At 31.9% G+C, this 26,400-nt stretch overlaps 1 protein-coding gene across 2 annotated transcripts in view; it reads right to left on the bottom strand.

The window, feature by feature from the left end:
• Nucleotides 1-3,054: 3,054 nt before the first annotated feature.
• Nucleotides 3,055-26,400, bottom strand: part of LOC114324522 (ecdysone-induced protein 74EF) — an 843,335-nt gene continuing 819,989 nt past the window's right edge. For both annotated transcript variants that reach the window (XM_028272381.2, XM_028272382.2), the window contains one exon: nt 3,055-9,173. In XM_028272381.2, the coding sequence (XP_028128182.1) occupies nt 8,602-9,173 (572 nt within the window). In that variant the 3' untranslated portion in view covers nt 3,055-8,601. The remainder of the gene's footprint in view (nt 9,174-26,400) is intronic.

Genomic DNA, 26,400 nt, shown 5'->3' with positions numbered 1-26,400 from the left:
TTAAATTATCCAAACTAAAAGTAAAAGATATTTCTTTTAACATTCCTGAAATTATGTTTCAAAACTAACATGATTCCAAAAAAACTACAATTATTATTATAATTGCCTACTCTAAGATAAAAACTGTTTTTTCACCTCCTATAAAATTTACATTTTGGTACTTACGGAATTTTCATATGATGCCGACGATTTGTAAATACATACTAATCTATAAACGGCTATAAAATTTCAAACTTTTGTTTTAATCTTTTCAGTTTTTTTAATCACATGTCGCCTAGAATTTCACCGTCACAAGTCGCAAAAAAGTAATTAATTTTACTCGACAATTGGGACTGGGACCACCGAACCGAGTATACCACATTTAAACTTTCCAATCATTTTCCAATTTTATGATAAATTTACAAAAATGACAGTTAAAATTTTGGTGAGAGCGTTTTTGACAGTCTAAATTTTGGCGAATGCGTAATGGAATTTTTATAAAATCAAAATTTTAAATGATTATTATACAACCAGTCATACACCAACTCGAATTGACATCTAGCGAGTAATGTCTAAACAATTACGCAACTAGTGTAGTCATTGAGGAATAGATGGCAGAATAATTATTAAAATTATGAAGTGAATATTCCATATAAAATCTTGTAAAATAATATGCAAACTATGGTAGCAAATGTGCATAAACATTACTCTTCAAAAAACTTACAGCCAAACCTGACATTTTGCCTTTTATTATTTCCTTTTTAATTTAGCAAATTTTTGAGGAATGCTTTCTGAAAATTTAAACCTACCTATTTATATCCCCTTATAATTATGCAACAAGTAATACGTTACTATTCTGTATGGTCTGTTTTTAAACCAAGAGGAGTAATTCAAATTTACCGCGCTGTAATGCTTATTTGTAATTGGTCCAACCTCAGGCAAGTTTACTCCACTGTTATGAAATTTTGACACTAATGACAGTTATGAAATTTTGACACTACTGGCATTTCATAGGTTAATCAAATATTTAGGTTAATTAAGTTATATCAGCGATTTTTTGTGTTTTTTAAGATTCTAAAGGCTGTATGACACTATGCATTTTCTTGTACCATTTCTAATATCGTTTCTGATATCGTTTCTTGTATACATTTTCTTGTATCATTTCTTGTACGTACATTTGTGCCCTGTATGACACTATGCAAGTTCTTGTATCGAAAATTGTATGAAATTCGGCACGTGATTGGTCGAAATTTTGTTTGTCACCCTGTGTCACGTTATGGTAGTACTGCATCTACAGACACAGCTGATTTTAAATATTTTATAAAATTTATAAACTTTTATATAATTAACATTTTAATGTTAACCAGAATTTTACGTTGACTGAGGTTGATTATTTGTGTTTTTATTTTGTTTTGATATTTGTGCTAAAATATTTGCATTAGAATTATCTTCAGTTTGATCCAAATTAGGAACTATTGTATTTTCGTCTATTAAAAAATTATGCACCATGAAACCTAAATTTATAGTTTGAACTTTACTAGGAGCTAAATATATGGTTATTAGTAGAACAGTAGTCCATACCAAACGGTATATTAAGTATCAATAAAAGATTTATAAATAATATGTACAAAAACACAAATAAATTCATCAATACATTATCCCATTTTCATTTCAGCCGCCATTATGAGTAAGTAATTATGACATTTTAGATGTTTTACCAGCAGGTTTTACGTTTTTGCTCTTTGCGCAGAAATTGGCGCAGTTCTTGTACAATAATCTGTGCCTGACACAAATTCTTGTATCGTTTCTGATATCGTTTCTTGTATCTGTGTATGACACTATGCATTTTTTTGACATATCAGAAACGATATTAGAAATGATACAAGAAAATGTATAGTGTCATACAGCCTTAAGGTATGTATTCCTTTAATTTTTAGATTTTTAGTCTACTTTTATATAAATAACAGTTGTTATTTATAGGCCGATATGATCAACCAAAAAAGAAGATGTATTTGGTGTGAATCTGTCTTTTTAGTTTACTGCTCCTGGTTTAAAAACAAACCATAGTACATAGTAAGTTTTGATTGAATTTCTTTAACTTGAAGTTCTCGAGTTCGAATGACGAATTCGCCAAAATTTAGACTGTCATAAACGCTCTCGCCCAAATTTTAACTCTCATTTTGTAAAGTATGTATTAATAGGGCTTTTCATCGATTGTCATTTGTTTCGAGCTTCTGTCATGTGTCACATAATATTAAGATATCTACGTCATACGTCTTTGGTTTGTATTATTGTATATTCCAATAACGTATGTCGTAGATATATTAATATTATGTGACACATGACAGAAGCTCGAAACAAATGACTGTGAATGAAAAGCCCTATAGGTTTGTTCGTAGTACGATCCAATCGATCAGCAACCGTTGCCAACCATCAGACGCATGCGCAGTGAACAGTTAGCGTTGCGCAGGTAACAGTTAGCGTTCGTAGACTACGAACGCGCATGCGTCTGATGGTTGGCAACGGTTGCTGATCGTTCTACGAACAAACCTAATACAAAATTTATTTTTTGTCATAAAATTAGACATTCCAAAAAATTATCCCTATAATTGGTATTGGTATGTTGAGAATTGAAATTTGTAGAAAATAGATGTTCTTTTTTATATAAGAAGTAATACTTTTATAATAGTTATTTCCGTTATCATTTTTTGGCATTGGTTTTGTTATTTTTGAAACAGTTATTTCCATCTAAGAAATTATTGATTTTTCGAAAATTGTTTTGTTACATTATTTTAATATTATTTGCGTTATACTTTTTTTTAATCTTAGGTATATAAAAATATACTATGCATGTATGCATATCTTTTATATTTAAAGGAAATGATTGAGGAAATAAAACAATATATTTTTGACAATATTATATTTTCGTAGAGACAAAATATTACAATAAACTATATATAAAGAAGTACCTTGTCTTAAACTAAATAAAAACTATACAATATTGTATTTTAAAATCAATAAAATTCTTATCTAAAGGTAGGTATTTTTTCAGCTAGAATAAAAATTATCTATATATACAAAACAAACATTTCTATTGCAATATCACCAAAAATTACATAGTTTTTTCATTTATTTGATGTAAAATTATATAAGATATATTCGTTAGTGATGTATATCCAGCAAATCAGATAAGTAAAGAATAGGCGTAGTTAGATAAAACTCTGTTGTTGGCCTTTCCACAAGTGGAACATTTGAAATGATTTGGGTTTTCGTTCTAGCTATGCCTATGAACAGGATTTTGTGAACAACAATAAATCAAGTACACATTCAAAATTATAAACATTCAGTTATTTAACGTGTTTCTATATATTTGCTAAATGGTGACAATTAACAACCATGCAAACATATCACATGTTATTTGGACGATTAGTCAACAAATCTTGTACCGCTTCAAATCTAACAACATTTTAAATAATTGTTACAACAATTTCTAACATCCTGATAACACTTTTGTATAGGGCTTTTCAACAACAGTCATTTGTTTCGAGCTTCTGTCATACGTTGTATAATCTGTGTATATTAATATTATACACGGATTATACGACATATGACAGATGCTCGAAACAAATGAGAATCGTTGAAAAGCCCTATTGACAGACGAATGACAGTTGGCAGACAGTGATAATAGGGCTTTTCATTCACAGTTATTAGTTTCGAGCTTCTGTCATGTGTCGTATAATCCGTGTATATTAATATTACACAGATTATACTACATATGACAGAACCTCGAAACAAATGACAATCGATGAAAAGCCCTATACTTTTTATGTGTCATATACCTACTATTTGGGCTGTAATGTGGTAATATTAGATAAGGATAGGTATCTGAGATCATAGCTACGAAATAAAAACGCGTATTGTATATTGAATGTAAAAAAGCTATTGCAGTAGATAATATGATTGAATTATAAGTACATAGTAGTTGACGAAAAGAAGAAAAATTCGAAGAGAAAAATAATAAAATGTATTAACTCGTTAATGAACAAACCTACTATAGTTTTGATTATTATATAAGTAGAACTGAATGGAATTTAACTAAAATTGATAAGCTCGATAAGTAAACTTATTATGCAGTTATGAAAAATTTGGCTTTTATGGAATATAGGTAGCTGCAGAACATGAAGGTCAAGTTTTATGTCTTATAATAACATCTGTCAACTGTCAATGCAAAATATTTTATATGGTTTTATGAAAAATATTTAGCTATGTTCATAAAGATCAATATCATAGAGTTAAATATTAGCATAGAGAGAGTGTCATTCAGAGCGAAGTGACGACACCATCTTTTTTATTTGGATTAGTGCTGTTTCACTCTTACGCATAGTAAAGCTGCTATACTACATTCGCTCTCGCGAGATTTTTTTTGACACTGACGTTAGTAATTTCTTTTTTGAAAAATTCAGTTGTCAGAAGTGACTGGAAATTACTACAAAACCAACGCACCTGCTCATATCCAATATTATTAATAGTAAACAGACATAAAAATAACATAAACCTTACGCCAATCAATATTTATTTATCTAAACCATTATAATGTATTGATAGCAATGAGAAAATTATTTATTGTACAAAATAAAAATATTTTGTAGAAATAAACTTCACAAAATTTTATGAGATTAGTAGACACTCCCACTATTTCTAATAATTCTTCTTTTTTTAATGAAAGATTAAGTTGATTTGAGTTGATTTTAGCAGTTAATAGTGTGAGGTAGGAATTTTTGTGTTGTACGTTTCCTATTCCGAATGTCTCAAAAAAAATCTCGCGAGAGCGAATGTAGTATACAGTTGTCCTCCTCTTCCGTGCCTATATTCACACTGAATGTCATTATAAATTCTCGATACAATGTGTTAGAAGGAGATGCAGCAAACCAGTCCCCTGAGATCTTGTCGTCAGGAAGCGCGGAAGGTAGGCTCCCTCTATGTCAATATATACCTCTATGATCAATATATGTCTTATACTGACATCTGTCAACTGGCAATGCAATTATCGAAGAGAATTCAACACTCTTTAAGTCCTAGAGTAAGGAGGTAGACTTTTTTCGTATCGTCTAAGGATTTTACCAAATTGCTTGTCAGATTTGAAAGCGCACACTACGTTTGTTGTGCATATTTTTACACATTAACACATACAACTGTTTTTCTACACATTTCAATTATCTTAATAGTATAGTACAAATTTCCGCTGAGACAAATCCTGGGTTAGGTTTTAATATTTTAGAGCTAATTCTACATGTTTAATAATTATTTCATATATCTCGTCCTGATTTGCACTGAGCTGTAGATTTCAAGACACATTATCATTTAGGTACATACGTTTAACAACAAATTTAGAAAAAAAAACAACTAAAATTATAAAAATCACAGAAAGTTACAAACAATTTACAAAAATTATATGTGATATTTCGAAATTATTAAATAAATACTATACAGAATGTACACTTACTAACTTACTTTATTTTTCAAAAAGTTAAATGACCCAAAATTGAATTTAACATAAGTACGAATCAACATATTTCTATTTACAATTTTTTTTGTTCTCTTTATAATTTATAAAATTACCTATCTACAAAAAGAGCCACTAATATCGAGTATATTGAACTATTAACAATTATTTATATATTTTCTTCTTTTGTATCAAATATATTGTAATCAATGATACTTTGAATTTATTTGATAAAAAAATACAACAGTAGTGACCCATCTTGTATTCCTTTTGATCTATATCACTTTTCTCTATTCAAAAATCGACCATGATTTATTGTGTACAAACTGAGATCAAAGCCAAAAGATTTGCCACTCTTCAATCAAAGAAAAACAAAAAGAGAGCTACACATTGACATTCATTTGTTTTTCTGTCAATCACTAGGCACCTCGCAGTCTTTTCTAATCCATTTTAAAGCACCTTCCTTTATAATTAAAATATATACGATGGAAGACGCATAAATTTAATATCATTCCTGCGAATGGCATTAAAATATAGGTATCTCCATCGTGGGTAACAAAAATTTGGAAAAAGACTTCCCCCAAAAACCTACTCTTATCACAAATCTCACAAATCCGACTAACTTTAATATTATTACTATTATAATTGATATTTTTACTTAACATTTTAGGTATATACTTTTATAAAAAATCTTATATAACAAAATTGTCACTATTCCATACTATACAAAATCAACAGTGATACATTTTATTTGTTAAAAGTTCTTATAAACTTTGTATTTACAGATCAACCATCTTAAACAATCTTCAACGGCTAACCAACAGATTATTTCTTTGTACAACTGTTCTGTGAAAAGCACTTTAAATGCAGGTTACTTTTGAACATTTGTTGCTTGCTTATCTAAACCACAGTGCAATGCTAAAGAATCAGTAAGGTCACTCCGCGAAAATCCTTTGTTTTTTGTTCCATAAATTTTGGTCCTTCGCACAGATGAATGACAGCTAACGGCAGCTTACGGTTGCCGTGATTGGTCGTTATCGGTCGCATTCAAAATTTTGTCTCAGGAGTGGATTGCAAAATTGGAACCGTCAAAATTCGAGGGTGAATTAACCGATTCTGTAGCATTAAACTGTGTCTAAATCAAATAAAACAGGAAGAACTTGTAATATGGCAAACCACAGGACACTTATTGGGACAACAAACATAGAGGTATAACTGATTAACAATGTGCTGTTCAAATGCCAGAAATTGTCTTAAATTGGTCCAAACGTTCGGATAAATGCTTAAATTTATTGTAACTGTATGAAATAGTGGTGTACGGTACATTTTTTTAATTCTACAACATGTTTACAATGTTCTTTTTCAAATCACAACCTTTCCATCTTTCAGGTCACCTAAGGATACAGATTTATTAGTCGATTTTTATCTAAATTTACATCAATATCTAAATATCCATATTTGAGCGGAACCATAATCTTTTGTTGCCATTTTGGCAGTGCTTATTCATTTTTCAAAAAAATGAACAAAAATGAGGTATTTTTAAAGATGTATTACGTCGGTCAATAAGTCCCGTACCTAACCATGAGATTGCGACTCTAATGAATTTTCCATATTATTATGACATTTCGGTAGTCCTAACCTTCAAACGAAAATATGGTCGTTTGTACACACAGTCGATGAAAAAATGGTAAAAATGCACGAATTGAGCTTTAAATTGCTTCCGCACCCTCCCTGTAGTCCAGATCTGACTCCTAGCGATTGCCACCTTTTTTCGGATCTAAAAAAATGCTACGTGGTAGCGAAACTGAAAGTAATTAATCGCGAAACTGAAGCCTATTTTTAAGGAAAAGATAAATCGTTTTACAATGGTGGCATCGAAACATTAGGAAACTGTTTTAATGATTTGTATCGTCGCTAAAAGAGATTATTTTGATGAATGAAGAATAATTTTTGCCAAACATGTTGTAGGTATCTACTACCTAATCAGATCAAGGACTTAATGACCAACATAATATAATAGCTTTATTTGGGTTTCCTTTAATGGTATTTTTTAAATGGATCATTCATATAATTTTGGAACTGTTCTAGGGTTATCGCAATTATAAATATTATCTTAAAACCCGAACATAATAAAATTACAACATACTACAATAATATACCTTCCTACTTAACTATAGCCTAAATACTATTTTTCTTTTCTTCTTCACAAATGTTTGTAATATTGTTTTAGAGTTTAGTAACCAAAAAATAAATGTATAAAGTACCTACAGAAACGGATAATCCCAAAACAGTTCTTAAGTTATTCCCAATAAACCTCAATGGAAACGCAGACATAATGTCTCAGACTCAAGAAACCCGAACAAAGCGTATAGTAGACTCAGAAATCGGCTAGAAAATTTAAACCGAACATAACAAAATTCAGTCTGGCAACATTGTTATCAACAGAACCGTAATTTAGTCCAGAAAAATTAATATATTACCAACAAAAACGAGATGTTTTAACCAAATAATGTTTTTGTCCTTAGAAGTAAAAAAAAGTTTAATTTCTCTTGCTTAATGTTTATCGTCTAATTATTTTAACTGTACTAGTATGCAAGTTTTTGCTGCAAGTTCTAAAATGACTAATTTACAATGATTAATGGGATGTTAAAATACTGGCAAGTGCTTGTCGTTACAGCAGCTATTCGAATTTCTTGTAGATTTATACCAAACATTGATACCGCCACTTTTTTACGCATTCTGACCGAATTCCGTTTCTACTATACTTATGTGCTTTACTCGCAGTTACACGGTAACTAATAGTGGCACCTCTTTGTACTTTTACTGTTGGAAAGTCAACTGTAAAAATCAAATAGCAAGATTACGGCTCTCTCTCTCTCTTCGGATCGCTAGTTTGTCTTTGCTTTTACCACAAAATGACTTCTTTATGAGATCTTTAAGAATGCTACAAACTGCAAAAATTCGTTGTTACTATCTTTTGAGTCATAGCTAATATATACAATCTAGAAATTGAATATTTCTAAATAAATAATTTGTGATTTGTTGTACTTTTTCGAGACACAACCGGCTTTCACCACCGGCTGATGTTGAGTTTTACTCTTTGAGGAAGAAAAAACAGATTACGCTGCACCTGTGCAGTCTATTTCGACTATATCCTTAGGTACCTCTACAAATTGGTAAACTAGCCTCTGACCATCTACTTTAGCTAAAATGCCCCTCTGGTAATAATATCTTAAGGCTCTACCCATGGTTTCGTAATTCATATCAGGTTTGTTCTTGTGCATACCCCACAACCTTGAAACAGCTTTGGAATCGACTAACTTGAAGACGCCCTTTTCCCTATTCGTCCATTTTATATACCTAGGGCAGTATTCTCTATCTTGTAATAACTTGAGTAAGAACTCCCAAAGGTACGTTGTAGATCCTTCCCTTGACTTCCTCTTCACCGTTCCGGTTTCACCCAATTTTTGTTTCTTTACTTTTTTTAGCTTTCTTGGGGAAAATCCTAGCATATAAGGGTCGTCGTACATACTACTGGTAGCTGCCTGGATTACGGAGGTTGGTATTGAGTGCCTGATGGGGGGAGAGGGCGGGGAGGGAGTGGTGAAGGGGGACTGAGTGTGGTGGTGCATATGGTGACTCTGCTGGACTTGGTGTTGCTGTAGAAGGTAGCTGTTGTAAGGGTCCAAATCTGAAACAAAAAGAAATCAATTTAGAATTTTTGTAAAACTTAAATAGAGTAAAATTATTGTTTTATTTAATATCTATTTAGTAATGTATTTTTATCCTTTTCTCGTATGATTTTTCAGTTATAAAGCTGTTTAATTTTTACTGTTCACTCAATATCCTAAATTATAAATTCCACTAAACGTTTTTATTACTAGTTAGTTTTTATCTTAAATCTACTATTTTTCTTTTCAACTGTTCAACTGTTTTTCTTGGGTGTTGGGTTCTAAAAATGTCTATAGGCCCCTGGTCGACTCAGCCTTGGGTAAAACCAGGGGTAGGGAGCGTTCAAGTATTACGTAACGCGATTTTTGACCCCCCCACCTGCGTTACATAATAGGACTTTTCATCGATTGTCATTTGTTCCGAGCTTCTGTCATATATTGTATAATCTGTGTATAATATTAATATACACGGATTATACGACATATGACAGAAGCTCGAAACAAAACAATATATTGTATAATCTGTGTATAATATTAATATACACGGATTATACGACATATGACAGAAGCTCGAAACAAATGACAGTGAATGAAAAGCCCTATAGGCGGTTGAAGCGTAGCACTGGCTCTGTTACCTTTCTTGTATACCGTAGGCCCTAGATTTGCAGACTACCCTGCTGTACTCCCAAAGCCGCGTTAGCGGTATAAAATGGGAGACTATTATGTATTATTTTGTAGTACATAATTTAGGTTAAATTAAAATTGCTTAGTATGATCAGATTGTAATTATTGTGATAGTCATCATCAACAAATTTCTTTTGATGCAAAATAAACGAATTCTATATTGTAGGTTATCAGAAGTTAGATTACAGATTTCAATTCTATGTCCCATTGTTTTTCATTGACATCACTCAAGAGTATTTATTCTACCGTTCTCTTGATGTCTTTGTCTCTGTATTCTAACAAATATTCTAATAAAATATCTGTTATATGTCCCTTTTAAGCAATTCGTTTATGTTAAATCAATCGTTTGATTCGTACAAACGTTTCCCGGAAAACAAAATTCTTAAATTTTTTATTTACGGGAAAAAAGGGATAGGACAAAGGTGCGCAAATTAAATAAAGTGAAGGATGACAAAAGGCGGAAGGGCTGTTTAGATGTAGAGAGGTAGACCCTTTATGTTCTCTGAAAAAGTAGGTCAAATGAAGGCGGTGAGATATTTATTGTGTATAGGGTTTATGTGAACACATGCACAGGTAGATATCAACAGGCTGTTTGAAAAACAGGGAGGGACTGGAATTAAGCCGATTAGAACGGGTATGATTTTTTTATGTAGTTATTGAATTAGCATTTTGAAAAGAGAAATTTTGTATCGTTTATAGCGTTAAAAATATCGATAATTATTTGTATGTTTTGGTCTTTTGTGACAGTTGATGTGCAAAATCCTTTCATTTGTTTTTAATTTTGGCGATTGGTTCGTTCTCTTTTTTCATTATTAAATTCTTTTGAAATTCCACCATATCTTGCGATTGGCATATTGGCAACAATATGTAATATAAATAAACACAAAACAAGACCAAGAGTAATGGCATAGCTCGCAAAGAGAATAAAAAAAGGAAAAAGGCATAAAAAGTGGACGGCAAACGTAAATACGTATAAGTCGACAAAAACATCTGAAACCACCAAGGTCAAACGCTATGCGACGTTGTCAGGTCAATCGGGTTACAAAAGTTTTTCGGTTTTTTATTTGATACCTGTTCCACAGTAAAATTTCCTTCTGCTTCATCCTACGTAAACTTTAAAACATTGTGTGTATAATTTCACGGGATTGTCTACTTAGTGTTCTATTTTTCCTGGCACTTGTAATATTCATGTTTATTAAAAATATATTAAATGTATTCTAAATAATTAACTATTTTATTCAAAAATGAATAACCATTTTCAATTTCGTTGCAACACGAAACTACAACCGCATTATATTCTAGTTCAAGAGAGTGCGGCAAGCACCTCTACCGGTTTCGAAACTTATTAGTCTCTCATCAGGAGGCATATATATGCTCTCTCTGACCCAACCAAGACAAACCCCGGCGTGCAGTAACGGATTGCAACGAACGAAATGGCAAGGATGTCCTAGCATCTAACTATTTTATTCTAATAAACAACTTTTTTTACTCGAATTAATTAATATTTTATTTTCATTATAAATGTTCTTAATATTTTGGCGTTCTTTTCCTCAGGTAGGGCTGTTGGAGGTTTCTTCGAGGAGGCTGAAGCTTCGTTCGTGGATGTGTTAATTTTGATAGTGTTTAGATGTGTGTTTTTGAAGCCTCAAAATAGGTGCGTTGCTCTTATAGTGATCCTTTTAAGTTAATTTTTTCTTATTCTAACTTGGCTGTACTGTACTTCTTCTTTTTTAAGTACCTTGATCTCCCAGATCAGTCGGATGATCTTTATTTTGTGCACAGCTGACCTAAATAGTGTCGTGGAGCTCACTGGGCCGCGCTTTGCCTCTATCTTTCCTTGGTACTGTACTTGTACTTTGTACTGTACTGATGATCTGATAGCCAGAAATACGTATTGACGGTTGCCTTCTACCTTTCAGAGAAGATAAAAGCATTTTTTGCTCTAAATAGAGAATTGTCTATCGTCTGCGTCCACATTGTTTACAAAATACGTTTGTTTGCTCGAAATGTTATCTAATTACGAATATTTCAAGTTGCCAAAAGTTGATATGTTTGTGGGTATATTAAAAATTACACTTTTATAGAAAAGAACTTTTTATAATATCACGCTTTTATTATTTATAGGACACAATATAAAATTATAAATTTTTAATTTTAATAAAATAGTTATTTTTGAAAATTTGTTGTACATATAAACAAAGTAGCGAGGCACTTTTAAATAATGAGTAGGGTTCCAAATGAATAAAACATTTTATATGACATAGAAAGTAACGCCATCTATTGAGAAAACTAGTAGCGCCATCTTTTGAGAAAAGTGAGAACTAATTTTACCATATAAAATTTAAAATGGCTTAAAATTCCAAATAAAACTCAATGCATCCATGTAAAAGCTGTCGAATATTGCATTGTCATCGAGTTCTGAGCTATTCTGAAAATTTCAGATCTCTAGCTAGTCGGGAAGTATGTTTAAAATCGATTACAAGATTTTTCCCGGACAAAGTGACAAAGAGACAGACAAAGAACAGGTGAAGTATATGAAAAGTGGTAAAAAGAAGAAAAAATATTAGATACACCAGTTTTATATTGAAAAATTTATGGAAAAATTATTTAGAAAAAAAGCTTTTTTCCAAAATTGGTAGAGAAGTGTCAATTAAAAATTCTCAGTCCACTCCTGATTGACCGGAGACGATCTAGTTTGTTAGAAAAAGACGGAACATATCCGGAAATCAATTATGTTAAAGGAGAGGGTGTTGTAAACAGGTAGTAGAGAGATAGAGTGATTTGTCTTGGGATTTTACCAAATTATAGGCTTCTTGTGATCGGAATGCCCCATGCGGGGGCCCGTTTAATAGGGTGAAAATATTTAATCAGATGAAGAGATAGTCTTATTCTCACGAATATTAAAATGTTCCGAATCGACGTAATAGAAGGGATAATGGATGGCACTCTAAAGATTTTAAATAAGGTAGGTCTTGATATATCTTAATCATTATAGTTATAAAAAATATTCCCAGAATCAAATGGTGTTTTTTTTTTAATTTTCAGTGAAGATTGGACAGCTTTACTAATTTTCAACTGATTAAATAATACAAACGAAAATATAAACTGCTATCAATAATAACTTTTGAAATAACTTATACAAAAGGAAAGAAATATAAATATGTAGTTTATTGATTCTTTCATTCATTCACTTGTAAAGTAGTAAAATTTGCTGTGAATAACTCTTTAAGATCTATACTTCTCAGTAATTTCTAATTATGGGAGGGATACCATATCAATGTCATTTAAAATATACGTTTAAATCTTTCTTAGAATCAAAAAGTAACTGTGTAAGTAACTGTTTTGTATATTATGTTTTGTTGTTTGTCCTATTGTCCAAATAATGTTATAAAATAGAATATAATGTTATAAAAACTGGTGAAAACATTGAATTATTCATGTCTGTCTGTCCGTTAACTAATTCGTTATTGGAAGAGATAAAATGGCAAGTGAGGTGTCGAATGAGAGCTTATAACCCAAATATGGTATTAAAGATTAGAAATTTTACCTCGGACTTTGGTTCCAGAGTTGCAAACAGAAGTACTGTTTTTAAGTCGCTGAAGTAGTACAAGCGATATATTATTCGACGCGTCTTAGGAGAACAAATATGTACTTCCGGTTTTTGTATCAGTTCCGGTTAAAAAGTTATGACTGAAAGGTTTGGCAAAAATAACTCAAAAGTAGTGAAATCGTATATCAATGGACACAAAGTTAGACGAAGAGTTTATTAAGTTTATTTATACTATTACAAAAAATGTCAAAATGATTTATTCAAATGTCTCTTATAAATGTTTAAATTGTAAAAATTATAGTAAAAATGGATAAAACACCTTCAAAAAGTCATGATAATTTTATGAGAGTTTCGTAGATCCCATAAACAAAATTTAACAGTAAATGAATTAGTAAGAAGAGGAGCTCAAATTTGAAGACAGATGAGCGAAAATATTTGATTCCTTTTTGTAAACTTTAAGCTAAATTAATGTAGTTTAATACAATCAAAATTTAACCCTCACGCCTACCACGCACAAGTTGTAGTCCATGTGACAAACAACTTCAGTGAGAAACTGGGTTTATTTATAATGTTATTATTTCCTACAAATAAACTCTATTATTATTATTATATTATTATTATCGACTTTCCGTTTTATTTCTGGTTATGTTGGGTGAAAACCTAGGACTTACGAAGTCCAAGTGCTTGTTTTATATGATTATTTGGTCAATATAAGATTAGATATATTTTGGAAAAACCAAGACATATTTACCTGTACACGGCATCTATAAAGTGACAATAAAATAACTCGGGATAAGTTAGATATATCGTTCTTCTATATAAATATGTAGAATCTGTTCTGCTCTTTAGCAGATTTTAACAGATTTTCTTTAAACTACTCTTGTACATTATCCTTGCTTCTTCTTCTTAATGTGCCGTGCAGTTGTGCGTAGGCGTTCATCGTACATTGTCTTGTCAGGTGAGGTGTTAGATAGTCAGGATTAAATTATTCTGGTTTTAGCAGCATTGCGAAGCATTTCATAACTATGGATTCCTGTCCGTTGGCGAATTACGCAGCAATGACATCTTTTTACGCCCTAGACCTCTCTTACCCTCTATCTTTCCTTAAAGTAACAGTTGCTGAAAAGTGTATCGTTCTCCTCGTAATATGTGCCCTAAATATGCAATCTTCTTACTTTTTACATAATTCAAGAGTTCCCTATCCTGAAAACCCGCTCTTCTTAATTCTTCCACATTTCTGACTCTGTCAGAATCGGATTCAGAGCAGGCACCACAATTCAAAAACTTCAAGTTTGTTAACAGAGATAGCCTTTAACATCCATGCTTCCATTCCGTATAAGAGAATAGCCCAAACGTAACACTTTAGCATCTTGTCTCTTAGGTTGAAATCTAACTTGCGATCAGCCAGAAAACGAAGCCTCAAAAAGCATTTCTGGCTTGTTCTACTCTGCCCTTTATTTCAGTTTCATCCGTGCTTGAAAATTTCATAAAATACCAATGAACACTAAGATAGAGACAGAACTGATTCCTGAAATACAGTACATTTAATCTCCTATTTATAACTTTCCAAACTCATTCTTGCCAAACAACAAACTCAATGTTTTCATCTAGTTTCAACACACCTATCGTCAACTACCAAACGATCGCATTATTTCCTAGAGTCAAATGCTATAAAAACATAATTAGTCTTCTTCTCGCTATCACTTACAAAAACACCCTCAGGTCGTAACTAAACTAATCAATAACTTTCCTATCTTACGAAGGTGATTTAGGTACTTCTAGCCAAATTGTCTAATGACATGACATTCCTATAGTGCTAAACGGGAAAAACACATTTTGGAATTGTTCCTCTATTAGATATTAATAACTTTGGGAATAGATATTAGATGGAATAGATATTAATAACTTTGACAATTAGACCAAATCGACGGTTAATATGAAATAAATGACATTAGCAATTTTAAATATCGTTTTAATTTTTCATGCAATCAAATCTGGTGATAATTACACAAAAACAAGTCTGTGGAAACATGATCTAGTTTTCCTTTGTAAAAAAACAAAATTATCGATAACACTTGATTGTAAGTTGGTTTTAAGTATATAATTATTGTTGTACGACCAGTTACTTTTTTGTGGAAACTTATTTTATCCCCTCTTTCATTATTCGTGTAGATTGTAAACCCATAGTTTTTTTGGACATCTTGGATATTAAAGCACCCTATGTAACGCACAGCTGAATGTGGCTGAATTTTTATGTTTGTGGGTCACAGTGTTGCCATGCTGTTTTCTATATATTTCTTTCATAATTTCAATCAATGTTAAATGTATCTACAAGAATAATAGAATAATGTTTACTTCTCCGTCATTATACTAGGTAAAATGACAAATGAGGTGTCAAATGAAAGCTTATAATCCAAGGATAGTACTAAATGTGAGAAATTAGACCTAGATTTTCTGTCCCTCAAAAAATAAGCGTTATATTGGGGATTTCTAATGTTGACATTAAAAGTTGCACTATTTTTTTTTCTATAAAACATTTTGATCTAAAACTTACCAGAAAACTTCTTTGTACTCTTTACTTTAAAATAAACGTGATTGAGAAGCTGAATTTTAAACTTCGTCACACAACTTTTGCGATTAAACTTTGCAATGCACAAATCCGCACCTTTTTCTTTGAAAAATTCATAACCTTTATCATGATAAGAATAAAAACTTGAGGCAGATACCTTTGTCTTCAAAAATGTTACAGCTATATAATGTAAAAATTTCAGAAAAAAATATTAAAATGGAACAGAGTTGTAGCGAGGTAAACGCAAAAAAACGTGATTTCTTTTTTTTTTATTTTTAGGTTAAAATTGCGATTTTGACAATGTTCCCCCACATAAAATTCAAAATAAACTTCATTTGCGTTTTCAGCACCCTCGAAAATATAAAGTATGAATAAAATTAGCCATTCATCCCTCTGTGGTCAGTATCTCGAAAACTAAGCGCTTTTTTGAGGGTGTCACGCTCGTGTATAATATCACAAAAATTGAAACGTGTAATATGAAAAAATAGAGGATACGGCAACGATGTCACAAGTGATGGTCGGATCGAACGCCAAAATCTACACAGACATATTAGGGTGCTTTAATATCCAAGATGTCCGTTTTTTTTAGTTATCTTTGGCTCTTTAAGAGAAAGAACTGGTAATGGAGTTCGAAAAAGCCATTGACAATTAAACCAAATCGATGTTTCTGTGTTAATTCGAAATAAATGATATAAGCAATTTTAAATATGGTTATAAATCAAATCTTGTGATAATTACACAAAAACAAGAATGTAGAAACCTGATCTATTTTTCCTCTGTAAAAAAAACCAAGCTTATCGATAACATTAGATAATTATTGTTGTACGAGTTTATTTTTTGTGGAAACTTATTGTGTCCCCTCTTTAATGATTCGTTTAGATGGTAAGCCCATAGTTTTGTTTTTAGGTATGTTAGGCTCTTTAATTAGTCTTAAGCCGTAAACCCATATTTATCCAGATGTAGAGCTTCAATTACATCGAGTCCAAGTTGAAAAAAGTTCACGAAATCGCATATTTGGGAACTATCATAATGGATCAGCTAGATTCTGCTAGATCCAGACTTAGAAATAAAACGAAGAATAGCAATGACTAAAAAATGAAGTCATTTCTTTGCAATAATCATCTCAGCTTAAAACTAAGACTAAGAATGGTTAAGTGCTATGTTTGGCCTGTACTTTTGTATGGTGCAGAAGTGTGGACACTATAAGTATCAAGTATGAACAGAATTGAAGCATTGGAAATGTGGATTCATAGATGGATGCTGAATATACCTTGGACAGCAAGAGAAACTAATAAGGAAGTACTAAGGTGGGTCAACAAAGATAGAGAACTGCTAAAGAATGTTAAATACCAGGAAATGTCTTATCTGGGATATATTGTGAGGGGAAATCGATATAGATACTACAACTGATCCTTAAAGGCAAAATAGAGGGCCGTAGAAGTTTAGGAAGAAAACAAGTTGCTTGTGTGTTGCAATGTGGCAGAAGATCGAGAAGCCTTTGCAATGGTGATCACCAGCGTCGGATAATTCTGGTATGGCATACAGGAAGACCTCCGTTAACCGAAACCGTTTTAACCGAAACATCGTTTAACCGAAATGTCTGATAGTTTCAATAATTAATTTCGCCAATAAAAAGTAAATTTAAACAAAGCGATAAAATTAAGGAAAATGAACATGATTAGAGTGTTTTCTTTTAAGAAATCTTCTATTTTCTTTTGTGTTTTTCTTTGACAACGATGCTTTGAAGCTATATCTCTCCAATTCTATGTAATTTGATACAAGAAGAAGGATAATTTGATACAAGAAGAGAATGAACTAAAAAAGGAGTCCGATAAGGCAAATTTAGAGTTTCGAGTTTTGACCGAAACGAAAAAGCAAGGCAAACTTGACTAGAAAATAGACATTTGATGCTATAAGGTGAAGTTAATAAAAAGAAAGAGCAAGAGAATTTTGTTGTGTTTTTCTTATTTACTTATCCATCTCTTACTTATTGTTGAATTATTATGTACCTGATAGGTCTGGATCCCGCGTATGAAAAAATAGTTGATTAATAGCAAGCTGAAAATTTGTTAATAGCTTAAGGGTGTCTAATCGGACAAACTTTGATATATGGGAATACTGGAACAGGGGAAGTTTTAATTGTGGAACAGGCTAAAAATTTGGAACGGTCAGACCACGAAAACGGCACATGTATTTTGTCCGACAGAACAGACTTAAACTCTCCGAACAGAGATTAAACTCTCATGCAAAAATCAGACTGCTATTTATCACCAAATGGGCGTTTTAATGAGTGGAACATGTAGAATATGTCAAATGACAGGAATTATGACAGGTGATAAATAGCAGTCTGATTTTTTGCATGAGAGTTTAATCTCTGTTCGGAGAGTTTAAGTTTGTTCTGTCGGACAAAATAAATGTGCCGTTTTCGTGGTCGGACCGTTCCAAATTTTTAACCTGTTCCATAATTAAAACTTCCCCTGTTCCAGTATTCCCATATATCAAAGTTTATCCGACTAGACACCCTTAGCTATTAACAAATTTTCAGCTTGCTATTAATCAACTTTTTTGTCATACGCGGGATCCAGACCTATGAATACTTACCTACTCCTTTTTCTAACTATTTTCTTCACTTTTGGTTTTTTTTATTTGCTAATTACTATCTTTGTTTGACGTATTCTATTGTGATCTTAGCGTTTTGTAGCGTATACAAAAAAAAATAATTCGTGACGAATATCATACAAAAATGCAAAAACAAGCGGGCCAACCTTATACAATTTTAAGCGTGTATTTTTTCGCGATTTTCTTATTTTTTGTTTACGGTAAAGTAATATTCAATATAAGATTGACTTAAAAAGTTAGCAAACTTTTATTTGTTTTGAGGTGAGCTAAACGGGTTGAATGGACCATTGACATTGAAAAGTTTTTCAGGCAGGTAACTTTTGGCGTTCTTAAGTGATAATGTCAGCAAATTAATTCTGCATCCCTGCTTCGAAAATGACAATCACCATGCCCAAAACAAAATTTGCATCGAGAATAAGGCTAAATTTAATTATATTTTACCAAGTTCAGGGTCAAAATACGCCACAGGTTCTAGTAGGCCTGGATCCCGCGTACCAAAAAAAAGTTTATTAATAGCAAGCTGAAAATTTGTTAATAGCTTAACGGTGTCTAATCGGACAAACTTTGATGTATGGGAACACTGGAACAGGGGAAGTTTTAATTGTGGAACAGGTTAAAAATTTTGAACGTCTGACTACGAAATCGTCCCATGTATTTTGTCGGACAGAACTTTCAATTGATTTGTTACCTTTTCATTAAACTCTCATGAAAAAATCAGACTGCTATTTACCATTACCACCAACATAAATCCTGTCATTTGCCATGTTCTAAGTGTCTGACTTATTATTAAAATGTCCAACATATTTATCGTACAAACAATTTTTCATATGTAGGGCTTTTCATCGATTGTCATTTGTTTCGAGCTTCTGTCAAATGTCGTATAATCCGTGTACAACTTTAATAAACACGGATTATACGACATATGACAGAAGCTCGAAACAAATGACTGTGAATGAAAAGCCCTATTATTATACAGTGATAAGCGTGCTAATAACCGGCAAAATAGCTCAAAAGATGGAAAACATAATACATTGCGAAACAAAAAGAGATGAAACTAGTGGAGGTGGAAATTATCGTTATAAACGTATTAATTAACATTACATTACATAGTTTCCCACCTTTAGACGTATCAGAGGAGTATGACAACCGTCACTGTGACAGTAGAATTTTATAAAATACTCCTGTCACAGACGTCTAAAGGTGGGAAACTATGTATTGTAATGTTAATTTAATACGTTTATAACGATAATTTCCACCTCCACTAGTTTCATCTCTTTTTGTTTCGCAATGTATTATGTTTTCCATCTTTTGAGCTATTTTGCCGATTATTAGCGCGCTCATTACTGTATAAAGTTTGCTATTGAATAAACTTAAAAACAACCTGCTAGTTTTCACAATCATAAACTTGTCAGGATGACACGTTCCACAATTATTAAAATCACGTTCCATAATTAAAACTTAACCTGTTCCAGTGTTCCCATACATCAAAGTTTGTCCGACTAGACACCGTTAAGCTATTAACAAATTTTCAGCTTGCTATTAACTTTTTTTGGTACGCGGGTTCCAGGCCTATAGTGCAGTTCTCGGTATTTTAATTTCTCTAATTTTTCGGCATGAACTGTTTTTTCCTTAATTTAATTAGTATATTAATATCTTTATGGTTGATTAGACATTCATTATGTTTTAGAGAGGATAGAGGAAATTTGTTTTCTACCTCTCGATAAGTTCACCTTTCTACGTAGGAAGGTGAAGACGGCCTCTATTATTGTTACCGAACTGAGTATCTCAGAGATTTAATGATGTGAAATGACATTTCCTACTTAAACGTGTATTTACTCTAATAAGGCCTAAACTTTTTTGACTGGCAGCTATGGAGGTCAAGAGACTTACCAGAGGCGTCGAATTTGGGGGCAAAAAGGCGTTTAACTTATAAAGTCATTAACTTATAAATGCTTTTTGACTAGCAGTAGAGAACTAAAAAAATATGTTGTATTAAGTAGACTACTTTGGTTAAATAAGAATCTTCCTACTAATATTTTTTATATTTGTAATTACCTACCTACTCCACGACGCAAAATAATATTTTTGACTTTTTCATTTTGCAAGATATTTCACGAAGCAACAGATTTTTTCATCTTTTAGCACTTGTATTTTTAGCACTTGTATTTTAAATTAATTCTTCCCTTCTATTTTCAGTTTGTGCCAGCGGGTAGGGATGAAGTGCCACTGTCATGGAAAACGACATTTGAAATGACGACCAAGTACGTATGAAGTAGCAGGCATGTTCCATATTGAAAGACAGATATCTAGAGAGTAAGGATATACGGGGTACGTTCAGTATGTTCAGTTGATGATTTAGATGTTAGATGAAAAGAGATATAGTAAATAGAAGATAATAAAAGAGGATAATAAAAGAGGGCGCCAACGAGTTTTTAACGAAGAAACCAGGTAAAACAAATAGAAGAAGATTATTAATGAAATATGAAAGAAAATAGAATAGAATAATTATTTAAAAATAAAATAACAAAGATGTGAAGTTTTTAACGTTACAACGTAACATTTCTTAGCAAGTGGGAAAGTAACAAGGCAAGAGTCTTTTTTCATATTTTTTTTTCAACACTTAGATATCCTTAGTCCTAACAATCGGCTCAAATACTTGCTACAAAATGTACCAGGAACAAGATATCGTAAAACATATCAAAACAAGGTGGTAGATACTGATTACTGCAGTTAATTCTCAACGGAAAGATCGAGAGAAACATAAGAAGTGGTAGGAAGAAATATTCGTGGGTCCGAAACCTTCAACGTCAATCTTATCGTCGGCTTATCAGAAAATAATTGTTACATGTCGCGCAAGATCGAGGACAGTATTGGCAAATTGTTATGGCAACTACACACGGCTAAAATTTGGGCACGGTTCTCAAGAACAAGAAGAAGAGGTTCGTAGGATATGCTTCTTGATAGACCCATTGGACAGAGGAAAGATGGAAGATCGAGAACAAAATTGATCGACGAAGACATGAAAAACATGAATATGCGCTTGGAGGAGGAAACCGATGGGTAGGAAAGACTGGACAGAATTTTTGAAGTTATACTTCTTTAGGCACGAGGGTGAATTTTTATTTCCCTTGGCGCATGCGCACACCGACAGTATGGTATTAGTCGCTCAAACGTTTATACCGGATCTGATTGGGTGTTAAAATTATCTGTCAATAATTGTTCAATATGGAGATTATGGATAAACAAATGTTGTGTATATTAGTTTTTATTTTTGACATGGCAGAGAAAAAAGCAAGTTTATAATTGTAGTGACTTTTTAAATAGTTTTTAAAAGCGACAGGTACGTAATAATTGTAAATGTTTCAGTATCCTAATAAAAAATTACATAGATACCTGCCTATTTGGAAAATTTAAAATGTACCTACCAAAATAGTATGTAATGCTTTGATTTACATAATTTGATTACCATCAAAATTTCTATCAATATTCACCTAATATATTGTTTTTTTACTCTATGTTTTGTTGTATTTTATTATTTCAATTCTACAAAAATCCAAAATTATTTGGTTTAAAGTTTAAAAGTTTAAACCGTTTAGTTAGTCGATCTTCCCACATAGGTCATGCATGTGTCTCCGTGGGTAAAAGTGTAAGATGAAAGAATTTCAATCATTTTATGATTTTAAGTATATTTATCATATAAATTTTTTTCAGAAAATACGTATTTAGTTAAAAATTTTTCCGACAATTATTGTTCAGAAATCATTTGTGGCATTTTTCAATGTGTATGTGTGTGTTTTATTCTTTTATTTTTTTAATTTTTGGTACTGTTTTAATAAAAATTTTTGAAAAGTAGTAAGTATTAAAATTAGTTTAATATTTAAATATAATATAAATAAACTGTTTAAAGTATATTAATTTCGTTGAAATCATATAACAGAAGTATAACTTCTTACGTGCGTACAAAGTACACACACACACACTCTTTTTTTTTATTATACTACAATCCACACCCACAGAGTTGTTAAGACAAAATGATAATTATGGATAGCACTCTGTACCTACTTTAAATCAAAGCATAGAAAATACGTAGCAAAAAATTAAGTAGGTACATTTGTAATTATTATAGATCCAGATTTTTATAACGACTTGTTTTTCACTTCATTATAGATTTGATGGCTTCTAAGCAGTCTTAACAATATTTCGTTTTACATCTCAAACACTTTTCAATATTTTCAAGAATATTAGTGAGCAATTTGTGCTTTGAAGCACTTATTACATTCGAAATTTAGATATTTACAATGTTTAGTACTATGTGATACCCCTTTTGAAAACACGCCGTTGAAAATGATTTCATGGCGTCGACCACCATTATCTGTTTCTTTATTGTTTAAAAATATTCCTCTTTAAATAATAAATTTCTTTATACTTCCGGGAACAAGATTATATCAACAATATTGAAGTCATGGACATCGCTTGCTGGAATATACCGAATCATACTTTCGATTTTCTAATCGCTTCCGTACGAGAGATAATTCTTTTATAGGATTTATTTTGTGAATACGCAATACAATAAATGATCTAAGCACTGCTTACAATATTAGCGGTAAATTTTTAATAGTTATTTATGATATAAGTGTTAAAAGTACATAGGTCTGGATCCTGCGTATGAAAACAAAGTTGATTAATAGCAAGCTGAAAATTTGTTAATAGCTTAAGGGTGTCTGGTCGGATAAACTTTGATATATGGGAACACTGGAACAGGGGCAGTTTTAATTGTGGAACAGGTTAAAAATTTGGAACGGTCACACCACGAAAACGGCACATTTATTTTGTCCGACAGAACAGACTTAAATCTTCGAACAGAGATTAAACTCTCATGCAAAAATCAGACTGCTATTTATCACCAAATGGGCGTTTTAATGAGTGGAACATGCAGAATATGTCAAATGACAGGAATTATGACAGGTGATAAATAGCAGTCTGATTTTTGCATGAGAGTTTAATCTCTGTTCGGAGAGTTTAAGTCTGTTTTGTCGGACAAAATAAATGTGCCGTTTTCGTGGTGTGACCGTTCCAAATGTTTAACCTGTTCCACAATTAAAACTGCCCCTGTTCCGGTGTTCCCATATATAAAAGTTTATCCGACTAGATACCCTTAAGCTATTAACAAATTTTCAGCTTGCCATTAATCAACTTTTTTTTCATACGCGGGATCCAGACCTAACACGTTTAAGGCACGCATGTGAAAGTTTGCAGAATGAGCGATAGCGAGTCCTGCAATTCACATGAGTGCCTTAAAAATGTACTTTTTAACACGCATATCATACAATATTTTTTCTACAAACGTAATTACAGGACAATATCTACAAAAACTTTTACTTGAACTTGACTGACATTTCATTTTTATATTTTTTTGACATTACATCAAAATTGCCTATACGGTCAATACGAACTGCAGTGCCTTAAAAATATTTTAAAGCACTAGTGCCTTAAAGTAGCATTTTTAACGCACGTATGGAGTGCTAAAAATTGAATTTTTAACACGGTTGTAGAAAAAATATATTAAATGATAGGTATATAAAACCGTGGTAAATAACTTAAAAAAAAAGCCGACTCAATAGGGCATTCCAAGACTTTTGACGTTTATGATGAAACCGCTGGGAGTCAAACTCAAACTGTCAAACATTGTATTTGTTTATATTTTTACCACATTGTTTCTCAAGTTTTTTAACGTTAGCTGTGTTTTAGTTGTATTTTAGGAACATTTTGTTGTAGATTTTGTGTAGTTGTAGAAGAATATACTTGAATGAGTTTACTTAGTTTTGCAGTAAATAAATAAACATGAGTGAATATTTTCAAAAGTTGTTGGTAGATAATAGATGTTGCTAGTAGGTACAAGCAAATGATTGGCAAAATAAATAATATAGGTACACTTTCCTTCGAGGGGTTTCATTAACCTATGGTGGAGACAGTTTTCCAAGCGTACGTAACATGGCATAGTTAGTTATTTAGCATTTTTATAGGACGTTTTATAGCAATTAACCATTGTTTTTGTCTCTCAGATGATAATTTATTTAGTTGTTTTTTGCTTAAAATGTAGCACTGATGGTAACCGATAAAACTGAACTTTATGATGAATACTTCGCATTCCGCACTTCAAAACACAAAAGAAATGAGGCATATTATCTTTTTAAATCAATTCTTCCAGTGAAAATGTTAAATTAATCCCTGTAGAAAACAAATTTACAAAGAAACGCAACTAAAATTATCTAAAACACATTAAGAACTGATTAACATTTACGTTTGCCTCCCAGCCGCCATATTGATTTAATTTTGACAGCATGTTGGAATGCCCTATACATAGGTATAGTTGTTCCATTATATCTTTGCACAAACGTCATGATTCATTTGCAAACAAGTTAAATCAAAACATTAATTGAAACGTACGTCGATATCCGAATGTAATATCATTGACAATGTAATCATTAGAAAACGGTTATTATCGGTGGACGTATTTTATACAGTGCTAGTCAAAAGTCCGTACCCCCCCTCGTATCTTTTGAACGGTTATACTTATAATAGTGAAATTTAGAGGGAGGAAATAAACGGATGTAGGCGTCTTAACTAGTCATGACAGGTGACGTAATAGTGACAGATGACGTTGCAGCGCCACCATGACAGATAATTTTAAATGAGACCTTATGGCAAGTGATACCTCGTTTGAAAGGTATTGAAAATACCTATTCAGTAATACTAATTTTGTTTGAGTTTAAGCTAATTTTGATGAATAAATGAAATAATATAAAATTGTAGTTTCGCATTTAATTAATAAAAATTCAAACCTCTGCCTATGATTACTTGTCAAAAGGGTTGACGTTGACGTAAAAACTATTAGAGAACTGAAAAACGTGAACTTTTTTGACAAAAAAACCATAGGCGGAGATTTGAATTTTTATTAATTAAATGCGAAACTACAATTTTATATTTATTTCATTTATTTACCAAAATCAAAATCAATTTATATCCAAAAAAATTAGTATGGCTGAATAGGTATTTTGAATATCTTTCAAACGAGGTATTACTTGCCATAAGATCCCATTTAAAATTATCTGTCACAGTGGCGCTGTAAAGTCATCTGTCACTATTACGTCACCTGTCATGACTAGCTAAGAAGCCTACGTCCGTTTATTTCCTCCCTCCAAATTTCACGATTATAGGTATAACCGTTAAAAAGATACGAGGGGGGGGGTACGGACTTTTGACTAGCACTGTATAGTTATATTGTACATTTATATTTAAAGATGTAATGTATTTAACACAATATAAGTTTATATTTTATATACACACAATATACGTTATAGATTCCAATCATATAGGTCTGGATCCCGCGTATGAAAAAAAAGTTGATTAATAGCAAGCTAAAAAATTGTTAATAGCTTAAGGGTGTCTAGTCGGATAAACTTTGATATATGGTAACACTGGAACAGGGGCAGTTTTAATTGTGGAACAGGTTGAAAATTTGGAACGGTCAGACCACGAAAACGGCAAATTTATTTTGTCCGACAGAATAGACTTAAACTCTTCAAACAGAGATTAAAGTCTCATGCAAAAATCAGACTGCTATTTATCACCTGTCATAATTCCTGTCATTTGACATATTCTACATGTTCCACTAATTAAAACGCCCATTTGGTGATAAATAGCAGTCTGATTTTTGCATGAGAGTTTAATCTCTGTTCGGAGAGTTTAAGTCTGTTCTGTCGGACAAAATACATGTGCCGTTTTCGTGGTCTGACCGTTTCAAATTTTTAACCTGTTCCACAAT

This window comes from Diabrotica virgifera, chromosome 6 (genome assembly GCF_917563875.1).
Source record: "Diabrotica virgifera virgifera chromosome 6, PGI_DIABVI_V3a".
In the NCBI taxonomy this organism is placed as follows: domain Eukaryota; kingdom Metazoa; phylum Arthropoda; class Insecta; order Coleoptera; family Chrysomelidae; genus Diabrotica; species Diabrotica virgifera.
Note: the sequence above shows the minus strand (reverse complement) of the source record. Positions and strands in the feature narration are given on the sequence as shown.